General features: G+C 37.7%; 2 protein-coding genes and 1 long non-coding RNA gene across 3 annotated transcripts; 2 read left to right on the top strand and 1 right to left on the bottom strand.

The window, feature by feature from the left end:
• Window positions 1-1,446: 1,446 nt before the first annotated feature.
• LOC144659231 (uncharacterized) lies at window positions 1,447-4,354 on the bottom strand. The gene has a single exon (XM_078519663.1). The coding sequence runs from the start codon at window positions 4,352-4,354 to the stop codon at window positions 3,188-3,190; it is 1,167 nt and encodes a 388-aa protein (XP_078375789.1). The 3' UTR covers window positions 1,447-3,187.
• Window positions 4,355-7,287: 2,933 nt separating this feature from the next.
• On the top strand, window positions 7,288-9,603 carry LOC144660912 (uncharacterized). The gene has a single exon (XM_078521635.1). It carries the CDS (start codon window positions 7,373-7,375, stop codon window positions 9,113-9,115), a length of 1,743 nt encoding a protein of 580 aa, XP_078377761.1. The 5' UTR covers window positions 7,288-7,372; the 3' UTR covers window positions 9,116-9,603.
• Window positions 9,604-15,959: 6,356 nt separating this feature from the next.
• On the top strand, window positions 15,960-24,537 carry LOC144661355 (uncharacterized). Its single transcript, XR_013572263.1, has 2 exons — window positions 15,960-16,085; window positions 24,156-24,537. It is a non-coding gene; the product is annotated as an uncharacterized LOC144661355 (long non-coding RNA).
• Window positions 24,538-24,849: the final 312 nt, after the last annotated feature.

Below are 24,849 nucleotides of genomic sequence, written 5' to 3'. Positions count from 1 at the left end.
ACGCAATCCGTCCTAAAAGCTTAATAATGGCTAGCTTGACCTTGAATAGTGACAAAATTGAACACTACAACTAGAATAATAAAAAAAACAAAAATAAATGTTGGCCCATGCTTCACTGTTGATAATAAGCACCAATGTACAGTTCTTCCAGAAATGTTTGATTATAGGCGAGGGAGCTGAGCGACCTGGAGTAACAAGGATGTTTGAAATGCAAAAAACATACCAGAATGCTGTGTTTTGGATGAAAGTCATTTTCTGAACACCTATCCTATAAAGTAGCAACATGGTTTTGCCGAACTCCGAAATGCTTCACAAAAAAAGTAATTACGAAACAAAAAGTGGCAATGTTTGCTATTTTTACACAACAACTACTTTGAAATGGCCATGACCCTCTGGATCTACCTGACGAACGGCAACAGCAAAGCGTCCCTCTGTAGTCACTGTAATTCCTGTAATGTTATCAATCCTTTCATCGCCGTATTGGATTCTTCGTACAAACTCTCACTTTTTGAGCATTTTCTTTTCAATACCAACTACAACAAGATGCTCACTACTTGCCTGATGAAATGCGATTTTAGGATAGCGCTTGCGATTGTAGTAAGATCCATCCACGATAAAACTGGAAACAAGGTCGCCTTGTCCGCTAAACACTTGAATATCTGGATGTAGTTTGTTCGATACCATAACACGCCCATCATTAGCAGCCCATCTTCCAATGCAAATTCCGCTAATGGCTTTTTTGCAAATTAAAAGTCCAATGCCTCACAAAAAAGTCTAAGGCCCGGTTCAGACGCCGTACTTTTCATGAGCCGAACTCAATTCGAATTTGGACCGACCCAAATTGACAAAAGTACGCATCTTGATTCAGACGCCGTTCTTTTTGGCCGTTCCGAGGCCGTTTCTAATACAGTTCCAATAAAACCAGTCAAATACATTATAATAATTTATGAATTAGGATCGGCACATAAAAAGTACGGCGTCTGAATCAAAGTCGTTCCAAAGGCGTTCCACAGGCAAAATTCTCGGCCAAGCCAGGCGGGAAGAACGGGTGAGCCGTTCCAAATTGAAATAGCCATTCTAATTTGATTCAGACGCCGACCTTTTCATGTACTTAATTCAATGAATTAAGTTCGGCTCATGAAAAGATCGGCGTCTGAACCGGGCCTAAGAGGCTGGTTTTGCCGGCTGACGCAGCATTTTGCAACTTTTCACATCAAAGGTCTAATTACATGGGAGAGTAAACAACAGCAGTTGAGCGGTTTATTAACGAGGTAGATTGCTATAATCGAGTCAAATACTAATTGTCTTAAAAAAATAGACGGTGGAAGGGATATACTATTTTATTTTTTTCTCGTGCTTTCACGAGGTGAGAATTACCCGTCGTAAGCTGACAACCTCTTGATGCTTTAAAGGTGAATCAAGCATGACATGGCACGTTAGTTATCTCCTGTAGAAGGGGTTGCTGTTATTTCTACGCTATGTGCTCTGCTCTTTTTAACACGATTCCCTCTCACTATACAAACCTAATACAGGATGATCCCTTATACAGTGCTTATTCTTAGAAGTCACTGCTGCTCTACTGAGAGAACGGCTGAATATCGCACTTAGAGCTCAAGGCTTGCTACTTTGTTGGTTCCGTTTTGTTGGTTTTAACGAATGCCTAATAAGGAATATTCGAGAATATGCACTTTTATAAATAACTGAAAAGTGGAAATGTATAATGGAACTAAAAAAAGGTAAGTCATTCACGAAGAACTCTCATTTTTTTCTGAAATTTATTATCAATAAAAGCACTACTAGACAAGTATTGTACAACTAAATGAAAACTCTACAAAACGGAAATGCAATCACTCTTACTACTTCATAATAGGACACATCTGTTCATAAAACCTGTCTTAAAATCTGTAATGTACCTAATGAAACGTAAAAAGCTGCTCGTAAAACTTTCATCTAGAAATTTGACATACCGTAAGTATTGCACTTAACCTCGCTTCGGACTAGCTGAACTAATGAACAGATCACTTTGAAAACGGATCATATCATTTTAATTTTAACTAATTATTAGATGAAAATGTTCTGGGTTTACCACCATATAGCTCAAAGAATGAAATACTAGTGAAGGTTTTAATTCAACATACTCCTCCACATTAAAACCCGGGAGTGAATTAACTCACTTACGTTACAAATTGTATAATGGCTCTAATATATATAGCAGCTAACGTAAACAAAGCTTTGTAAATTTACAAGCTTTATTAGCCAATTGTATCAAAACAACAGGCCAAATCGAAGATAAGAAAATGCCAGTGTTTTTCTTTGGATTACGCAAGTTCTTTACATCCCATTTTAATTTATAAGAAATAAGTGATTGGTTTATTTGTGCAACAAGATCCTACTTGAAGCGTTAGATGTGGCAAATGTAAGTAAGAGCAGCTAAGAGCAGATCATGCTAAAATGTAGTCAACTAGGCAAAAGCTACAACAAGCTGTTTTGTAGACTCAAACAACCACTAGTACTGTTAGTAATGACTCGACACGGAATAGTTGTGCAGTGCAGTGGAAGATTTCTAGGGGGATACAATAAAAAAAAACTTCGAAAAACTAATGACAGTGAAGATTGAAGTTAATCTTGGTTACGGTCAGCCAAGTCCTGTTTGTGCCCTGTCTAAATCAAAAGAATGTTCTTGCTGCATAAAACAAAGGGAAATGTTTTTTGGATTGTCAGTAACCAGCAGTCATGCTAAGGTGAAGACGTGCTATGAAAATCCACTTAATCGATATCGCGTTCCCTCGATCTAGTTTTCTGTGTGCCATAAATAGAAAATGTGGTCCTTTTACATTCGATTATTGCAAGTTATTTAAATTGAAAGTTAAATGTGGTCATCCTAAGGTTGCTGCAATTAACAGAATGCTCTAAATATTGTCTTCAAGTCTCTTGTGGTCCGATACACAAATGCAATACTTCTTTCGTTTCAAAATTGTCTAAATCACTAAATATGACCGGTCACTTAATTGAGCACGGCATAATTAACCACTTTCTAAAAAACGATCTACAGGTATAATCAGAAGCATGCTTCTTGTATAATTTCTTGGAGCCAAAAAATACCATGCTTTTTTAGAAAACGTTTCTGCTGTGTGAAATATAACAATAATAAAGAGGTATGCATCAGTCTTATGCGAGTCTAAATGTCCTACATAACAATCACTCTGCTGTTGCCTTCACTCTTGTCAAGTAAACCTACAGCAATGTGTCCTTGTACGGTGACTGTAATTCCTCGAGTAGAAACGAGTCCACCTGTCTGACGTTCAATGCTGCGAACAAATGTGTGCTTGTTATCATGCAAGGCATATGCCAGAATTCTTACGAAGTGCTTATCTTTATCTCCAGAACTCTTACAAGGTACAGCTATGACCATGTGATTAAGAACTTGATAGCATGCTGCAGAGGGCCTCAGTTTAGTCATGGATGGTTCATCCACTTTGAACTGGAATGAGTGTTTTCCATCTGAATGAAACACGTGAATCGACAATTCGTTATCATCGCCTCTGTCTAGTACTATTACACGGCCATCGCTTGCAACACTTATGTCTTGTGCACACTTTAAATGTTCTTCTCCAAAGCTTCGCTCGAAGTGCCCATCAGTGTTGTAAACCTCTACGATACCTTTGATGCTCTGGTGAGATCTGTCTGCCAATACAAGAACTTCACTTTCTTTGTTCACTGTCAGTCGTAAAACGTCTCCTGCTTGTTCCCTTAATGAAAAGAAACGGCACTCGGCTTGTTTGTCGAACACATACACCCGGTAGCATGTCGACCCCGATTTCTGCAGTTCTACCAGGACATACACATTGTCATTACTATCAGTTGCCACATCACCGATACTTAAGACTGCGCTGGAGTCGCTGGAGGCACTCAGAATGCAAAGGAGAGAGTACTGGTACTTGCCGGTGCAGTCAAACACTTTAACATTACGATCCCATTCGTCTCCGACAATAATGTATCCTTGTGAATTAACAGCGGCGCCCTGAGGTATCTTCAGTTTGTTGTCATTTCGATCCGTTTCACCAAGTGACAACGGCGTAACAGAATAATGTTCCATGTCTTGTTTGGCCAAAATTTCAGCCACTCTCGAGTCGTGCAGTGGATTGACCAGTTCTGTGCCATTATCAATTAAAGGGAACACCAGCAACTCGCCGCCTTTACCGACGATTGACGTGACGTCGTAGATGGCGCGATTTATTCGACAAACTGAGGAAATTATTAGTCTGCGTTCTTCCTTGTTGAAGAAATAGGAAAACCCTTTCTTGAGTTCTGTGGCAAAACTCGCTTTCACTTCTTTTAGCGGGCAGGAGGGCATTTTGCGTGCGCATGCGTCGATATGGACTAGTGCGCACGACAGAGAAGTTCTGCTATCGATTGTTTACATATTTTCCACTATTTATGGCCTAATTTCTAGCTCAAAATGAAACGTATTTTAAGTTTTACTTGCTGTATACAATACTAAGAGTCCTTGCTTTATCTTCTGACAACAACAAGCAAAGTTTGGTGTCGGCGTGCTGTTTATCTGATCGACTTTGGCTAGGTGTATTAAACATTGCACGTGGATAAAATGGCGACCGAATGTCGAGAACCTAAATACCTTGCCCATGTTTTTAATAGCTGGGAGATCTAAACGGACAAAGCGCTACGGCTACTTAGTACTAAAGTATAAAACAGCAGTTTTAACTATACAATGTTATAATCAAATATCCCGGGTTTAAGCGAGTGGTCATGATTTTGTTCAGATTTGTCACAAAACTACAATTTAATCGTTCTCACAATGCAAAAATCTCAAAATCTAGCCTTGATCTCCAGCGTCTACCGATGATATATGGAGCCTGAAGTACTTAAACTATCGTCTAATGCTGCGAAGGTAGCGTTAAAAAATGGTCAATTGTGGTAATTTTTAGCTTTCTTTAACGTACGTTCTCGCTGATTTATCCTAACAGAGAAACTATCGTTTGTGATTATTTCCTTAAACGTGAGCATTGGTCAAAATAACTTCACATTTCGATGATACCACAATTATTCTGTTGAACAAGAAAATAATTACTGCGATCGGTCTTAATTTTAAAGTGTTATGGTAATTCTTTGGTGGTAGACTATTTGTTTACATTTTACTATGTTAATTAGTACATTTTTGGCTCCTTTATCAAAGTCTAGCCTTGATCACCAGTCAAAAAATAGCATGAAACGAACAAGCGATATATATATTTTTCAGAAACGTTCTAATAACTGCTGTATAAAATGTCTTAAGAAATAATTTTTAACTATAAACAATGTTATTTTCAATTTTTCATTCAACGTTTATTTCTTTAAGTTTGACGTTCATTCTGTTATAACGACTGTTTTACTTCTGTGTCGCCTAAATATGTTTTAAAGAACTGCAGTTCTTGTTCCAGGAAACCCTGTTTGCCAGTCGAGGGCAAGTTGGCTTTGCTTTGGAGTCATCAGTAAGCTGCATTATCATTTGCAAAACACCCAAACATGTCGTTCCCCTCAGGGAAAACCCTTTTCTTTGGTGGCCGTCCCTTTAGGCAAAAAATCTCCCGACAAGCTATAATATTGCTCGCACTCTGCCTGTATTACAGCAATTGATTTGATGTGAAGTTTTGATCCTAATATATCACACTCCAGCACACGGATAAATGTTTTCCTCTTTTTACGGCCTGTTTGATTATTGTCGGTGAAAGCTCTCATACCTGTCCCACATATTTCCCATTATTTGCAACAACGATCCCGAAGCAGGCCAGAAAATCTGCTTTATAAGAGCCTTGCCACACACAAAACACTTTTTCTTAGCGAAATTTACGTCTATATTAAATTATGTGACGCTAAACAGTACAAAAACAAAGTTTGAATCTTCCGCACCATTTTTATTCCCAAGATCACGCGGTCTTTGTACAGCGGTTGCACGCATGCGCACGCAAAATGCCCTCCTGCTCTGAGTAGGTAAAGCAAAGATGTAAAACTTGATTGGACGGCTCTGCTAGCTTTGTTATAAAAGCTGTTAGTTCCGATCATGACTAATACACCACACGAGTACTACGAGTAACATACGAGTAACACGCGGATACATACGAGTAACATACGAACACATACGGGTGCATACCAGTTCCTATTTCATTTCACTTTATTTTATCTTATTTTTCATTTTTATTTTATGCTCCCCCCGTCCCCCGTCCTCCCCAAGCCGACTTAAGTAAAAATATAAAAAGTTACAGACCAAACACGGCCCCCGGATCTGTTTTTACTTTATCATGGCGCGACAGTGAAAACCAGCAATGCTCTTTGTCCTTTGGGCTCGCCACGCAATCTTTTTTGGCGGGGAGAGTGATGGAGAAACGCGTTACATCTGCATGACCATTATTTGATTTTTTCGATTATAGATTTGTTACTCGTATGCTACCTGTATGTACCCGTAAGTACTCATATGTTTTGTTTGGTTTACTTATGTTGGACAAAAAAAAATTGAAAAATAAAATAGGGTGAAGTGAAATTGGAACTGGTATGCACCCGTATGTGTCCTTATGTTACTCGTAAGTTACGGGTAAGATTGTAAAGATGAGCTAGTGATCTTATAACATTTTAAATTTTTGACTTTTTACTAGTAAATGGTTTTGTATCGTACTTTTTCCTTGCGTGACAGTGAAATCCAGCAATACGTCTTGTCCTTAGGGCTCGTCGCGCAACCTTGTCGAGGGAAAGGGGGTGGGGGTCACTGTGGGAGCATAAAATAAAAATGAAAAATAAGATAAAATAAATTGAAATAAAATAGGAACTGGTATGCAGGTATGTTATTTGTATGTATCCGTATGTTACTCGTATGTTACCTGTATGTACCCGTATGTTCCGTGTGTTACTCGTATGTTACCCGTATGTTACTCGTAGTACTCGTGTGGTGTATTAGTCATGATCGTTAGTTTCAATTTCTCAAGAAATTAGAATTGACAGAACTGCAAAACTGTACCTATAGGTAACGATCACGTAGTAGGATATTTGAACCGATTTGTCTTTCTCTCTGTCTAAATTTAGAGTCAGGTAGTCCATCAATCAATCGCTGTGCTTAGTATTATTCAGCAATGTTCTTTTTGCTTTGAATGGTTCCGCACCAATTCATTTCATGCTGTCTAACTGATGTTTATAAGTATTGGGTCACTAAAGCTACTTATCCGTCAATTGCATAATACTCTGTCAATCAATTTTCTTCTTTGGTGTAATTACATCCGTTTGAAATATTCGACACTTTCATTTCTGCTCAACGGCATTCGACTAATCAAGCATTCCGTGTTTTATAATCGAAAGTATTAATAGAGTTCAGTAGTTTAAACAAGTGATGGCTGAATTGGCAATTTCGTTATCACTGGTTGTGTTTAAACATGTCATTGGTTTAGGTTATGAGAAGGGGCGACTTTGGGCAGCAAAACACTTTGAAAATGGTGATGTAGAGAATAAATTTATTCGCGATTTAATCTTGACTGAACTCGACAAAGTCAAGTCGATGCTTCAAAAGCAAGCACATGGAGACCTTCTGGCGAGTATAAAGCATTTTAAAACAGGCCTGGAGTACCTTAATGATGTGTTAAGCAAGGACAATTCAACAGCAGAAGAGAAGAGGGGTAGCCTCCAAACATCCGAATTTTTTGCGGATCCAGATCTTGCTACTGCGACTGAGAATATAAAGCTCTTGAAGCTATCCGAACTGGATGAATCAGCCAAGCAGAAACTTAAAGAAGCCAAAAAGAGGTTCGAAGATTCCCGTAAGAAAGCAACAGACGCGTTTAGTAATAAAGGCCTTAAAATGTTTGATCGGGTTCTTGCGGCGAATATTGGCGTCATGGCCGTAATACTGGAGAATATAAAAGATCCTTCGATCGCATTGCCAGAGTGTAGAAATTGGCTAAACGATTTACATGAAATGGAAGGGGTCAAAAAGACGTTTCAACGTGCAGTAACAGGAAAGAGCAATAAGTCTCCTTTCAGTGGGGACCAAGCGAAGTGTTTTCTTGGCGTTTACCACATAAATTCCGTCATTTATGATGTTACACAGACTATGACCAGAAAAGTCGAAAAATCCTGGATTTGGCCTTGTATTGACGTCGGAGGAGAAAAGGTTGATCCTTTGCGCGATGCAAGAGTGGCTGAAATTCTTCGTAAGCCAAACATGAGTCAGAACTGCATAACATTGTCATTTGGTCAGGCGCAAGAACCAACGCTTAAGTCAGCGAGAAATGTTGCTATGAACAAACAAGGACATTTCATTATAGCAGACCAAGGTGATTCAAACATTAAAGAGTTCGATGGAAATGGCATGTTTCTTCGCTCGTTTCATCCCCTCTGTCGCCGTCTGGCCGATGAAGACGTCTTAAGTGTAACTTCTGACAACGAAGATAATTTGTTCATACTGATCAAGATCGACAAATATCGGTATGAAGTGTACGTGTTCGACGCACTGAGAAACCTGACCAACAAGTTTCGCCTCAAGGAAGGAATTGTACGCTGCTCACCAATCGTAAATGACAACAACGAAATTATTGTGGTCAGGGAGGGAGTCGTTTTAAAAACGTCTGTGGTAGAAGTGTACAAGGATTGGCAGCATGTTGACAACTTTGAACTGAAGGAACCGAACGAGCTAACAAAGCCCAAAGAACCAAAGGAACCCACAGAATCAAAATTACCCACAGTCGACCTTAAAGAACCCAAACAGTCCAAAGAACCAATAGATATTGCCCTAACTGACCATGGCAATTTAATAGTATTGAACAGCGATGGCAGTGTGGACGAGCTCACGACACAGGGAAAACGCCAAATGTTCGAAGGGGTTCCAACCGAAGGACTTGAAGCCATAGCGTTCCACTCCCTGAGCAAACACCTGGTCATTACAAACATGTCAGATGGAATCGTAAAAATCTCAATATACACCAAAGACGGCAAGTGTGTAGACATTATTCATCAAGGTGAAGACAGGCGTGGAAGAGAAGAGAAGAAATGCATTGCACCAAAGATTGCTGTGACCAATGAAGGACGAATCGCCCTACTCACTGGCTTGGAAGGGGAAAGTAAAGTAATCGTTTTATAAAAGATTTTCTGTATAGTCATGTAATGGTGTGTTCGCGAGGAAATCTGCGTTTTTCGCAATAAGTGTGATTTGACTAAATTTCTATGTTTTAAGTTAAGAAACAGGCGAAATTGAAGAAAATTATCGTTCTACAAATGGAAAGCGAAACTCCTTTGAACGGTAGGGTATTCAAAAGCCGAAACTACCTTGCATATGATAAAGCTGAAACTGATTTGTTGTCATATTGTAAACATTTTTTAACCGCAACTACCGATCTTATTGTTTTTTCATATTATTTAAAAAGCGCCATGAGCATTCAGGAATGGCGCTATTCTTGGCTTGCAGCCGGTGGACAAAACAATTATTTTTTTGGCAGAATTTGTATGATAAAGGAGTTCAGCTCCCAGCGGAGGGAAACGCTTTCTTCTTGTACACCAGCATGGCCACCGTGACGTCAGTTGCAAACCAGCGATATGAATAAAGTTATTATTATTGCTATTATTATTACCCTTTCGAGAGAATCTAAGCCAAGTCATCATTAAGACTTACTGAAAAAAATAGTTATCCATATTTTCAGCCTGTTTTGTGGTGAAAATACAAATCATCTTTTTGATATTGTCTGGGTATATTGGGACTCAGGCAGGGCGCCTATTAGATGTATCAAAATATATTATATAGTAAATGGTTTGAACCCAGGAGTATCAGTAGGTCGTAAAGTATGATCGTCCGGGTGAGAGTAGTATGTTAAGCAATTTATAGATATCTTTGCTGAAGGGCATTGCTTGCTACAAATATACTTAATTTCTCCGTAATCATTCCGTAAACATTCTCAATTTTTAACCAATCTTTTATTTACATATTTTTGTGTACATATTTTACTAATAGTTATATTCCCACTCTGTGGATGTATTGTCCAATGTACCGTTGCTGTTATTATTATCATTATTATTTTTTTTTTTTCAATTTTTATTTTTACATTTCCAACCAATTTTTTTTTTTTTTAAATAATTACCTGTCGTTGTTGAATCTTTACCCTTTACAACACTAACCATCGAATAACAAATGTTGTATTTAGTTGGGAAAAGAGTTTCGTATTCTCAGGTTTCCACTGTATGTAATATTTAAGTGTTAACATGGGTAAAATCAATAGAAATTTTGTATTTGTCTTAAGAAACATAAATGGTAGACGCGGTAGCTTAATGGTTAGCGCGCTGGACTCCGTATCGAGCTGCCTCCGGGTTTGAGCCATGACAATACTCCTAGGAATACTGCTATAATCCCAGACAACAACAACTTGAAACATGAAAATATCTACAAATTTCCCTCTCTTCCTTTTCATTGTTGTATAACCTGAAAAAACAATGCCTCCCATTGCTGCCTAAGCTCGATTTTCGCCGCCTTCTCGAGGCAGTCCCAAAAGCGGCTGGAAATCGAGCCTAATTGCTGCCTATTTCGCAACATTGTAAAGGGGAGGAAGGGGGGTCTTTATTTCACATCATTTGTAACGAATTGTCACGTTATTAAAGGTGTCCCAACTATAAAAACTATCTTTGTCTGGGATTGTAGTCGCAAAACGGGGATAAGCTCCGGCCTGTAGGGCCACTTGGCTCGACGCCAACTAGTGTGTTTCATTCAGTTTGTATTCTTTTTGGACATTATTTTGTAGAAATAAAACGTTGAGAAAACACACGACCTGACTATTGTTGGCGAACATTATGTAAGATGGTGAGCACGAGGGGGGGGGGGGTGTAAAGCAGTAAACACTAATTTATTTTTTATAAGTGATCTTCTGAGAAAATAAAAGAGCCGGTTTATAGTAGAAGTAGTTTTTAATACGGTGCTAACTTGGATTGCATATTTGCAAAATTATAATCCATGTACCGTATTTACTCGAATAAGCGCCGCCCTCGAATAAGCGTCGCATTTGGGCCAAAAAAGTTAACAAGCGCCGTCCCCGGATAAGCGCCGCAGTCCCGATGCGGTGCTTATTTGATGAATTCCGTTTACCTTAAAAATCACTACAAGTCCTACAAAGCAACTCTAAAACATACTTTGACATGTCTTTCCAGCCAAAGCGATGTTTTGCAGTTCAAAGTGATTGTTTTTTCCGCTCACCCATTAGTTTTTCTATCCACCATTCTTACAATACGTAGTTCCATAAATGCTGTGAAGGCCGCGAACTTTGCCAGGGCACTTAGCGCCACTTCTCTCTTCAGCAAGAGACGAATACTGGCAACCAAAAGATGCTATTCAGTTCAATTACTGTAAAATATAAGATTCTTTTCGGCGGCCAAATTTTAAATAACTGCCGCCCTCAAATAATCGCCGCCCTCGAATAAGCGCCGCACTTAATTTATGTGGATATCCATATCACCTCGCTAGTTACGGTGTAAAACCAACGCGTTATTTTTAAAACACATTTAAGAAAACGTCAGTAAACAAAGAAATTTTTTTATAGGCACCGTTAATGCTCGAAATGTAAAATGTGACGGCAAATAATTTTGTGAAACGTTCTTGAATGTTCTTACTGTCATTTGCGTTCATCCATGAAGCGTGACGAATTTAGCGCAAAGTTTTACTTTTAAAACGTTAACGGTTTTATCTGAAAACATGTCACTTCGGACAAATGAATCAAGCATTGAAAATCTTGCTCTGAAGCGACTCCTGGACGATACATTGGATTTGGGGTTGTCCTAAAACCCGGAATGCTGGAAACCCGGAAAACCGGAATGCCGGAAATCCGGATAAGAAAGCCCGGAATCCTAAAACCCGGAATGACCTTTTTTGTGTACGTCTTTTCAAGATAAATACGTGGAAATATGTTATTTTTTGGGAAATTGGAAGTTTGTTACGAGTTTTCAATTACGTTGCGAGTTAGCGACTCAAATTGTCAATTTCTATACAAAGTTCCGGTTCCCAACTTCGGCCCGAGGAGAAACAAAACATATTGTTTCAAAGTCATGGCGATATCTGAACTCAATGATTTTAAAGGAACAAAGAAACAAGTTGCGGCGGGAATATTCCAGTGATTCTTGTGGCTCAAGTTGCACAATATTTGTTTGACGAACAAGCAATAACAACCTTCTGATCAATGTTCTGACTGATAGTGAGTGGAAGCATTACTTAGTAAATAAACCCCTTCAGGCGGCTGGTATATTGGAGGATAATGCCCAAGGCTGAAAGATTGTCGAAAAATGAACAGTTGGCCGAGAAGCGAAGCTTCGAGGGCAACTGTGAAATTTTGAGGACAATCTTTCAGCCAAGGGCATTATCCTTCAATATACCAGCGAGCCAGAAAGGGGTTTATTTATTTTATAACCCTCCGACTAATTTCTACAACGCGCTTTATCGCCAGTAAATTTATAGGGAAAAACCTACGTAATAAACCCGGCGTAACTGTGGTTGGAACAAATGTAAGTTGATGGTTTACGTGACTTTTTAACTCCGTGATTTCATCAAAAGTTAAAATTAAATAAGATGTCTTCATTTGTTTGTTTTGTGCTTGCCTACAAAATCGGGCGACAGATATCAAATCGGACTGGGTATATTCGCTGATACCCGTCGTCCGAATTTGTACCACGTGATGTGTTTTGTCCAATGAGCGCGCGCAAAAAATAATGAGTGGGTTATAAATTCACATACCGTCTATTGCATCTAAGCATGAACGCGTCCTTTCGAAAATGGGTATCAATCAAACACCGTCGATATTCGTCGCTTGATGATGGAAGCAATAATTCAGTTGAAGTGTCAGACAACGTTTCGCACTAGCGATCACGCAAGTAATTTGCCGATAAATGAATTTTATGCAGGCAGATATTTGGTCAAATTTTCCGTTTTTGTACAAAAATATATTTTTTACGCTTTTTGCGAGGTATAATCTAAACTTACCCATCTTTACATAAAGTTGATTTTAATCGAAGCGGAAGCGAAACGACAGGGACGACTAATTTGTCACGCCAACATGCATGTTTGCGGCTCGCTAAACATTGATTTAAAGTTTGTGAGCCTTTTATATTTTTATTTTTATGGCTTTTTCCCAACGATTAAGCGTAGCAAAGCCCTTGTTGAAAACATAACTACAGAAGGTTTTAATCTGCACAAGTTAAAAACAATGTAATGTTTTTATTGACGTCGACTATTTGTTCAAATAAGTGTTTTGCAACTTGAGCCGCAAGAATTGCTGGAATATCCCCGCTGAAACTTGTATCCTTTAAAATCACTGAGTTTGGATATCGCCATGACCAGGAGCCCATTACTAGTAATGGGCTCCTGCACAAACATGTTTTGTTTCTCCTCAGCTAGCTAAATCGGGCCGAAGTTAGGAACTTCAGGTATCGAAATTGACAATTTGATTCGCTAACTTGCAACGTAATTGGAAACTCGTAACAAACTTCCAATTTCCCCAAAAAATTAACATATTTCCACGTATTTATCTTGAAAAGACGTACACAAAAAAGGTCATTCCGGGTTTTAGGATTCCGGACTTTCTTATCCGGATTTCTGGCATTCCGGTTTTCCAGGTTTCCGGCATTCCGGGTTTTAGGACAACCCCAAATCCAATGTGGCGGCGGGCTGGCATGTTTTTGATCTAAATTCTCGGAATCCACGCATATGATTCTCAGAAAATGTCGGGACTCTGTAAAGTGAGGATGCGGACGGCGGATGGCGGACGACGGACGGCGGACGGCGGATGGCAAAAAAAAAATTCAAAAAATAAAATAAAAAAAATAAAAAATAATTAAAAATATTTTTTCTCAAAGGGTTCTTCTGATTGGTTCACAGCGCGGGCAAGGTTCTCCTATCTCTTCCCACAGGCCACGGTAACGCTTTCGTGAGTTTCATTTCGCGGCGAGACGAACGAACCCATGACAGTTTTGCTCTCCAAAATCGATGTAGTTGCTCACAAACCGATTTTTGAAAGGGAAAATAAGCAGTGGAATTGAAGGCCTTGAAGTTCTCCAAAAGGCGAGTATTCATTCTCCATATTGACAAAGTGAAGTTATAGTTTTATGACCGTGGTTTGTCAATCGTTGTTTGTGTATTCGCACTGATTTCACGCCATTGCGGTTAACTGCAAGTCGGCGCTTTACAGACTCGATTTATCCTTTCAAACGCCTTGCTTCTCTGCTACTTTTCTCCAAACTCGAATACTACTTATCGCCATTCAAGAAAATGAGATGCTTTATTTAAAAACAGTCAAATTAATTCTCGGAATATTGTGCCTTGTGCAGGCGACCGAAGTACATAAGCTTATTTCAGCTTCATTCAAGTTTCCCTTTGCAAACTATTTATCAAAACAAAATACTGTGGAAATCAACATTGACGTTTTTGACTCGTTAAATACAAATCCCAGCCTGCAAATAAATATATATACTACCATTTTCATTTTTGGAGCGACCGTGAAAGGCAAACTTTTTTTGCGTTTTCTCACGTGTAAAACATTCAAGTTTGTCTAGACAAACTTGAACTAGAAAACTAGACAAAAGTTTATGCTGTGTTGGCGAGGAGATAGCGCTCAGAAAGAAGTCGGCAGAGAATTCTATCCGCCAAGCTGTCGCCTGTTAGACCACAAATTTCTTCTTTTATACTCTTGATCTTATAAGGATCAAGATTTGTGCCGAATTTGTGAAGAAAATGCTCTTTTTTTCGACTCGAAATGACCCACACGCTAATATAAACTTTATATTTTTTTTTGTGAATTTTTCAGTGAATCAGTCAATTAAAAAAAAAAAAATAAATAAAATATTGACCCCAACCTCGGCCCCGGCCCCGACCCGAGTCGGCGTTTTACCGACACCCACGTTGAATGGTTTACTTGTAAAACGCGACAGTTTGTCTAGACAAACTTGAATGTTTTACACGTGAGAAAACGCAAAAAAAGTTTGCCTTTCACGGTCGCTCCAAAAATGAAAATGGTAGTATATATATTTATTTGCAGGCTGGGATTTGTATTTAACGAGTCAAAAACGTCAATGTTGATTTCCACAGTATTTTGTTTTGATAAATAGTTTGCAAAATTAAAGGGAAACTTGAATGAAGCTGAAATAAGCTTATGAACTTCGGTCGCCTGCACAAGGCACAATATTCCGAGAATTAATTTGACTGTTTTTAAATAAAGCATCTCATTTTCTTGAATGGCGATAAGTAGTATTCGAGTTTGGAGAAAAGTAGCAGAGAAGCAAGGCGTTTGAAAGGATAAATCGAGTCTGTAAAGCGCCGACTTGCAGTTAACCGCAATGGCGTGAAATCAGTGCGAATACACAAACAACGATTGACAAACCACGGTCATAAAACTATAACTTCACTTTGTCAATATGGAGAATGAATACTCGCCTTTTGGAGAACTTCAAGGCCTTCAATTCCACAGCTTATTTTCCCTTTCAAAAATCGGTTTGTGAGCAACTACATCGATTTTGGAGAGAAAAACTGTCATGGGTTCGTTCGTCTCGCCGCGAAATGAAACTCACGAAAGCGTTACCGTGGCCTGTGGGAAGAGATAGGAGAACCTTGCCCGCGCTGTGAATCAATCAGAAGAACCCTTTGAGAAAAAATAATTTTAATTATTTTTTATTTTTTTGAATTTTATTTTATTTATTGAATTTTTTTTTTTGCCATCCGCCGTCCGTCGTCCGCCGTCCGCCGTCCGCATCCGCCGTCCGTATCCGCACTTTACAGAGTCCCGAAAATGTCGCCGACAAATGACCACAAAACCATTCGGAAAACTACTGGACTCCGGGAAATTACTGAAGGGGTGGCTACACTGCACAGCACTGGTATTCCACTAATCCACCAATCAGTAATCATCATTTTGTCACGTGTCATTCTTCGCATTCGGTGATTGGCTTGTCTGTGTAAGGCGCCATTTGTGAAGAAGTAGACTTCGAAGCAGCAAGTCATTTTTGGCAGTGTTGTTCAATGGCGGGTTTATCTTGTTGTTTAAGTGATTTGTTCTTTGCTTCAAGAAGACGCTTTCAGCGCAGGAAGATTCAAAGTGAGTAATTTTATTTCCTTGGATAATTTTGTTGCAGGAGAGTGAAAAAATAAGCAGCAAAAGACATCAAATAAGTGGTAATTGTGCAATTGTAAGTAGACAAAAATGGCGGATGCGAAAAAGGTTTATTAGTTGGAAAGAAAAGGGAAGAAACGCGTATTTCATCTAGCCAAGGTGTCTATATTTGTATTCAGGAAAAGCTCAATATTCTACGTTCCTCGTTTCTATTTGGCAGTTTTAAATGTTTGTCTTGGACAGATGAATTGCGGTCCTTTCGCTAACGTTCGCTGTCGCTCTCCGCTCGCTGTCGCTGTCGCTCGCTATCGCGACTTCGTCGCTCAAAAGAGTCGACTTGTGGCAAGTCTAGCTAATGGCGTAGTCAATGTTTGTTTTTTAACGAAAGATAGTCAGTTTCACTCTGTAGTGTAGTACACTAAAGCTGCGGACTGGTAGACCTTATTACAATAATATTTATTACAGTTGATATATTAAACTTACAGTACATCGATATGAGACGTAAGCGAAAAGGCCGTTTAGCCAAACAACTCATAGGCAAGAAGAACTTGACTTCCCGGTCACAGATGCAAAGTTTTATGTTCTGCCTTGTACATTAAGAAAAATGACTCAATAATAGTGGGTTTTAGAAGCATTCCTTTTAATCCTGAACTTGAGAAAAAGTCGATTACATGTACATGTAAGTTGTGTTTGACCAAAAGAGTCGACTTGTGGCAAGTCTAGCTAATGGCGTAGTCAATGTTTGTTTTTTATCGAAAGATAGTCAGTTTCACTCTGTAGTGTAGTACACTAAAGCTGCGGACTGGTAGACCTTATTACAATAATATTTATTACAGTTGATATATTAAACTTACAGTACATCGATATGAGACGTAAGCGAAAAGGCCGTTTAGCCAAACAACTCATAGGCAAGAAGAACTTGACTTCCCGGTCACAGATGCAAAGTTTAGTTTGTGTTCTGCCTTGTACATTAAGAAAAATGACTCAATAATAGTGGGTTTTAGAAGCATTCCTTTTAATCCTGAACTTGAGAAAAAGTCGATTACATGTACATGTAAGTTGTGTTTGATCAAAAGAGTCGACTTGTGGCAAGTCTAGCTAATGGCGTAGTCAATGTTTGTTTTTTATCGAAAGATAGTCAGTTTCACTCTGTAGTGTAGTACACTAAAGCTGCGGACTGGTAGACCTTATTACAATAATATTTATTACAGTTGATATATTAAACTTACAGTACATCGATATGAGACGTAAGCGAACAGGCCGTTTAGCCAAACAACTCATAGGCAAGAAGAACTTGACTTTCCGGTCACAAATGCAAAGTTTAGTTTGTGTTCTGCCTTGTACATTAGGAAAATGACTCAATAATAGTGGGTTTTAGAAGCATTCCTTGTAATCCTTAGCCTGAATTTCAGACATCCCTCTGTGCTCGCCTGCTTGCCAGAAGGAACGTCTGAACACATTCGGGCCTAATGCCGTCCGGTGACGTCACTACGCTTTGGTGTTAATTCATGCGGAAAAGTTTCTGTCGAGGCCATGAAATTGTGAAAGAAAAATCGCTTAAATAAAGGATTACAGGGTATAAAATTGTTTTAATAGTAAACTATTAAAAACTTGAGACAAATGAATGATATTTTAATCGACTGCAGGCTATATTCTTTTACGGAAGCGATTTAATCTAAACTGATTTGCTTTATCTAGCGATCAAAATGTAATATGTTACGCAACGGACAAATACAACACACTCGTGAGTACTTAAATAAATAAATCAATTTCGACGGTTTCAGAGGCATCAAGAAACGGAATTCAATACAAAAATATCCTACTTGACCGTGGGCACTGAGTTCAGAAATCACTGGCTCATCGAGGCTGCAGGACATAAGCGTCGAGCGGCTTTGTTGACAAAACAAGATTACATATAAATTTGGCAAAACACTGCACTGCATGTCGAAGCGACGAATGCCGCCAAATTAAAACCTACCGATTTCCATTAGTATTCTTCATCCGTAGGTAAACTAATAAAGTAATAAACTCAAGGTAAATGACTAATCAATTCATTTCTGGGAAGGTGAACTCTTTCGAACTCTTTCCAAACTTTTTCAAATTACAATCCTCGCGCGGTAAAATTCAGTCATAATTTCACATAATTATGCAAATAATTTTTAAATCAACCAATCAAAATCACTACCCGGTTTTCGGGTAGTGACGTCACCGGACGGCATTAAGCCCAAATGTGTTCAGACGTTCCTTCTGGCAAGCAGGCGAGCACAGAGGGATGTCTGAAATTCAGGCTATGTAATCCTGAACTTGAGAAAAAGTCGATTACATGTACATGTAAGTTGTGTTTGACCAAAAGAGTCGACTTGTGGCAAGTCTAGCTAATGACGTAGTCAATGTTTGTTTTTTATCGAAAGATAGTCAGTTTCACTCTGTAGTGTAGTACACTAAAGCTGCGGACTGGTAGACCTTATTACAATAATATTTATTACAGTTGATATATTAAACTTACAGTACATCGATATGAGACGTAAGCGAACAGGCCGTTTAGCCAAACAACTCATAGGCAAGAAGAACTTGACTTCCCGGTCACAGATGCAAAGTTTAGTGTTCTGTCTTGTACATTAAGAAAAATGACTCAATAATAGTGGGTTTTAGAAGCATTCCTTTTAATTCTGAACCTGAGAAAAAGTCGATTACATGTACATGTAAGTTGTGTTTGACCAAAAGACATGTATGTGCCGAGCAACCATTACGCTACACATGTACTGTATGTGAGCAACTCTCACAGCAAGCATTCTTGGTTTTCATGTGACGTCATCAATATTCTACAATCCAGAATCGCATGACCCCTGAGTTCTTATCCTTCACTGGCTATTAGGTGGCTGAAGGTTTTCAGCGCGACTGGATCTGCCGTCTTTAACAGCACACAGATGGCAGCATCTAGATGGCCGCCAGAAAGCTGTCACACATGCTTAAAAAAATGCCTCATCCTGTTATTGTTAACAACCTAAACAGTTCAGTTTTTGCGAGAAGTGTTAATGTGAATATTTATTTGTTCATTAGGGTGAACTGACTTCTTTTTATAGCAGATGTGAGTGCCAGATGTTTTCATTGATTTCTAGCCGCCATCTTGGTGCCCCTCCACAGGCACCATCATGACATTTCCATACTGTGCTCTCGAAATTTATGTGGAACATTTTGACGGATATTTCGAGTACAGAATACCGTACAGACCTGAGACTTAGACAAGTAGACTATCTAGTAATTTTCTACAGCCTGTAATATTCAAGATTTTTTTGATTCAATAGATTTGAATTTATTATTTTGCTGTGCATGACAGTAGCGTCACTGGCGTGAAAAAACCCCCAGCAATACAGCTGCTTTAATTGTACATTATCTATTAATGTCCTTTTTTAAGCTTTTTAATTAATTAATCTCTTTTTTAGTCAAATGTACATAATTGTAAATACAGTGAAGACAATTTTTAAATCAGTCATTTTTAGTATTACCGGTACTTCAATTTCATTTGTGAGGCATTTGATCATAATTACATGCTAATTTGTGCCATGTAAATACATGTATTAATTATTATTATTATTACTGTTATTATTATTATTATTACGTAAAAATAAAATAAATTTACCTAATGAGAATTTAGCTAATCCCTTAAAAAGGTCCATTCATTTTTTATAGAATTATGGTCTGGCTTATTATGAAAAGACAATGTCCAATTCCAAATAGAAACATGTTCATTTTCTCCAGAAAACCAGAACAAGTCAGTTCATGGTGCTGTTTTGAGCTGTTTGTTAAACTTTTTGTTTAGCGATATTACTGACTGTAAGTTATCATATAACAAATACATTGTACACGTATTACATGTAAAATGCCAGGCATAACTAATCGATGACATCAATGGCATCAATGAAATCAACGAGTAATCAATAGGCAATCGATAGGTAATGAGTTGATTAGTCATTGATTATTGCCGATGATCAATGAGTAATCGATGACTAATCGATAGGCCACAAAATTTTTGGTTATCGATTAGTCATCGATTGCATCGATTAGTCATTGATTGCATTGATTAGTCATTGATTTCATTCATTACTCATCGATATCGTCTCATTTCGGTGCGTAATGCAACTGCTTATGCCGGCTGTTTCCCCCGAAGTAGTTTTACTTTGCTGACAAACATCCCGACAAACATCAACGGAGCAAAATCTATAACCACGTAGTCGATTCTTATCAGCGAACTTGTTAGTTTCATTTTCAGACGAGTTAGTTCGTGTTAAGTTGTTTTGTTAGTGAATAAAGAGTTGGGTAAAGTGAAATATCAGACATATTGCACAATTAAGAATCATCTGTTTTGTGATAAGCACTTCACGTCTCGACATGCCAGAAGGTTTATATTTGACCTTTTATGAAGGCGTAATTTCGTCAGCAGAAACGCCAGTTACAAAGAAAAATATGTCTTACACAGATAAAAAATCACAAACGAAAAAAATGGTACAAGAAAGCAAGAAATGTGTCTTTTGTGCACAGCATAATAGTCAATGAGTAAGCGATGGTTCATCGATGAGTTAACAATAACATCAATAGGTAATCAATTACATCAATGAGTAATCGATGTCATCGATGAGTACCGGTAATCGATAGGCCACAAAATTTTTCGGCTTCGATTAGTCATCGATTACTCATTGATCATCGCCAATAATCAATGACTAATCAACTGATTACCCATCGATTACTCATTGATTACCAATTGATGTCATTGATCATCGATTAGTTATGCCTGGAAAATGCGACAAATAGATATTTAAAGACACTTAAAACTTGAAAATGCATAATTGTCCTTAATGACACAGTGCACTTTACCAGCTTATCAGCCACCACTGTAGTCCGGCGGCTTAGCTCCTGAATTGTGCGATTTTTGATACAAGCACCAAACTTTGCAAGATTACAAGCATTGGCATACTAATCAATTCTTGATATAGTGCCAACGCCAATTTCCCATTTTCAGCTAGTAAACAGCAATGAAATTTTCAGCCGAGAGGCCCCTCCCCCACGAAGTACTTCTTCTGTACTTTTATAAACCTTTTATTGTAGATTTTTATTCATAAATACTGATATGAATGCTTTAAATTAGGCTTACAATTGTTATTTTTTAACATCTGTTTTATACCAATAATTTAGTTGGAAATTATTGCATGGGAAAAGATTTTTTCGTTCCCTGCCCTCTGCTCCCTTGCGGATTTCGTTTTGCGCTAGTGTCCAGGTCTCTCGCGATCGGTGAACCGTTCGCTAACAGAAGAAAAATAGGGAAATATAGGGCTGTGAACAGTCTAAATTACAGCATTTGATTCTAAATGTTGTAGGCGCGATTTGGTATCACTACCTGACACAATAGTATTTGTCTGTAAACCAACTGCTCCTGCTAGTGTCAATTTGAGAACGATCCTAGAAAGAGTCCAGAGGCGCGCCACTCGCTGGATACTAAGAACAAGAATCGGCGAGATGTCCTACAAACAACGACTGCTGACTCTTCGCTTGCTACCACAAACATATGACAGGGAACTGAGAGATCTATTATTTTTCTATAACTGTATTTCTGGATACACTTACCTAAATATTGATCGATATGTTACTTTTGTCAAACATGGCTGGTCCCGCTCTAAGAACCCCACCCTCGTACTTAAACCTGCTTACTGTAAAACCGCAACTTTTCAAGCCTCTTTTTTCAATAGAATTGTAAAACCTTGGAACACTATCTGTAATCTCGCCCCTCGTAACAAATTTTCTAGCCTTTAGTTTATTTTCTGCGCACCACTTATTTTACTTTACTGGACACTACCTGTAATATTGACATGCCTTGCACCTAGTTCCTCTTCCGTAACTGCCCTTGCCACCGCTCTCAAGTTTTGGTGCCTTATATTATCTGCATCTTGTTTTCTAACTATAGCTATAAGTAATCAATTAGATTTTTAACCATAATTTTTAACTATAAGTAATTAATTAGATTTATTGTATTTTTTTAAAACATTTAAGATTTTTATCGCCATTCTTAGGGTTGCGCCTCGCATGGGTAACATTATTTTCCCTTTCGCGCAATTCCTTTTTGGTCCTTTTCTTTTTTTTTTAATTATTTTTGTAAATTTTGAGATAAATAAAGTTGATAGACAAACAAATATTTCATGAAATTTCATTGATTTTAATAAATTACGGTTTCCATGGTAACCGGTGGTTTTCAGACTTGGCACTATATCTGAAAAAACTTCTGTTGGTGACCACTTTCATTGTGCCAAGTTTCATGCTTGTATCAAAAAGTTCACAATTCAACTAAAATTACTACTGTTTCATCTTTACCTTTTATGTTTTTTTTTAAAAAAAAATTGGCATAATTTAACACATTTTTTGGCAGGTTTATAATGGTGAAGAATCTCCTGGGTAAAGCTGCGATAATAGATCTGAAGCTGTTAGCCTTGATTTTACTATACACGAATTTTAACATGATTGTGTGTGATGATGTCATTGTTATGAGACCGAGTGTTTTGATTGTTTTTGAGACATGTTGAATATTGCTTTTCTTTGAGAAGCCATTTTGAAATTCTGTATTCGATGTTCATCCTTTAGAATCCTTGTAATTGGATTATCCTCAGTTGGTAGAGTAAGAGAGAACTTTTATTCTCGAGATATCGAGCCTAAACCAGCAGAATAAATACAGTCTAGACAGAATCTTGTACACATAATTTCACATTTACAGTTACATGTATATGTAAATTCTTTACAGTCGCCATACTGTAGCTATTGTATTTAAAACGGATTTTAATTCTTAACAAATGCTTTTCTACAAATTACAATGAAGGAAGATAAAATAAAATTGCAAAAGTAATTAAATTAGAGTGTACTACTCAGAAATTATGCAAGTCTCTCTCCTAAAAAAAAATTAAACTCAATGGCACTCTCTGAAGGATAAGCTTGCTACTGTTTTACATGTACATGAACCGCAGACAGTGTGGTCCTGATCAAGTCGGGTGATTTCATTGTAATTTGAGCCCAGGAGATACGTTAACATATCTTGATCACACAACCTTCTGGCCTTCATAATTTGTTCTTTGCCCTTCAAGTTTGTTTCTCTGCTCCTCTATCTGTGGAAATCACTGCCAAGGTACTAAAGGTGCAATCAAGGAAGTAACATCCTCTAAGGGCCTGTTATACTCACATTAGTAATAACATGACTTCTACTTTGGTCTTACATTGTACATGTACATGCCCTTCTGCAATTTCAAGACCAGATGATTTTCAGGTTGAAGCTAGTGGATATGTGTTCGCATACTTTATGCAAAGAAAGTCCTGTCCAGTAGTCTGGGCCTAGTGGATTATATCTATCACGTGCCTAATGGGCAAGTGGCCTTAGGCCACTGATAAAGACCTTTGGGGTAACACAAAATCGATCTAACTTCACAGACAAACAAACAAACAAAAACACTACATTTATTTAGTTTTTAACCTTCCATAATACACTCAGTCTCATTTTAAATGTGCCTGTCTATTAATGAGAGATCTACATGTAACAGACTGTATTGCTACATGTACATGTATACATGTTATTCATGTTACATGTAACATTAAAATGAGTCAAAATTTCACTTACAAGTTCAATAAGTTCTTATAATGACTTGAGGAAGTTTATTTAAAATCTTTTTGTTTGTGGTTTGACATTAAAAATAATTACTATCTTTACATGATGTTAATGTTACAAGGTTTAGACTTTTAAAATACCTTATTGTTACTTTTTTTTCGCGGGACTTAATCTTCGCGATTTTTAAAAAATCGCAAAATTAAAGACCAGCGAAAATTAATTTTAAACGATTTCTATTGTATTTTTTATGCTAATTACGTAGTTTTGGCCAAATCGCAAAAATTAAGTCTCGCGAAATATCCCCGTTCCATTTTCGCGAAATTAAGTTCCCGCGAAAATAAATAACAATAAGGTATATGGAACTATCATATTAAATGGTTATTTCATTGGTAACAAAATTTCTTTGTTTTCTCTAACAGTTGAATCTCTTCCATGCCTTGGTATGTCTTCGTCGCCTTCCTCTGTGATTGACTGTTGTCCTCCAGAATTAAGTAATGTCACATTTTTTATAATACTTACTATCAATGTCTTCATAAATGTAAACTACTTGTCCAACAGTAATTGTGGCTACCACAAAAAAAAAAAATAAGAAAAGAAAAAGAAAAAACATAAACAATTGTGTGTACCACTTACTGTACATTGTAAATGCTGTGTTGAATACCTCTTACAGCTTATACACTTACATTTGTAAATGTTTAGATGTGACAGTGCATACATGTACATATACTGTTTGCTGTTGTAAAGGAAGGTTACAACTTAATATTCATGTACACACAGAAAATTAAAACTATTTGTAATGTCTGTTATTTTACTCATTTTATAACTTACAGTTAATACCAGTAATTTATAACTTTTAATAGTTAATCAATGTAACTTTAGATATACATGTATATCAATAGACTTTCTCAAAATTCCAACGAACAATGGCACCGAGTCTAGGTTAGGGTGGACAAAAATACGAGAGGTGCATGAAAATGTCCAACCCAACCTCATTTTGGCACTATTGTTTGTATGCCTGAAGTGGAATGCGGAAAAGGTTTATATGTATATGTTTATATGTATAATCATGTTAATTATATTATCTATAGTAGCTAGCATTTTTATATTGTATAT

The sequence above is a fragment of the Oculina patagonica genome, chromosome 7, assembly GCF_052425735.1.
Source record: "Oculina patagonica isolate OP01 chromosome 7, crgOcupat, whole genome shotgun sequence".
Taxonomy (NCBI): Eukaryota; Metazoa; Cnidaria; class Anthozoa; order Scleractinia; family Oculinidae; genus Oculina; species Oculina patagonica.
This window is presented reverse-complemented; position numbering and strand designations above follow the sequence as displayed.

What these genes read in the sequence shown, in the direction of transcription:
- LOC144660912 (XM_078521635.1), top strand. Translation starts at nt 7,373, where the DNA reads ATGGCTGAATTGGCAATTTCGTTATCACTGGTTGTGTTTAAACATGTC.
- LOC144659231 (XM_078519663.1), bottom strand. Translation starts at nt 4,354, where the DNA reads ATGCCCTCCTGCCCGCTAAAAGAAGTGAAAGCGAGTTTTGCCACAGAA.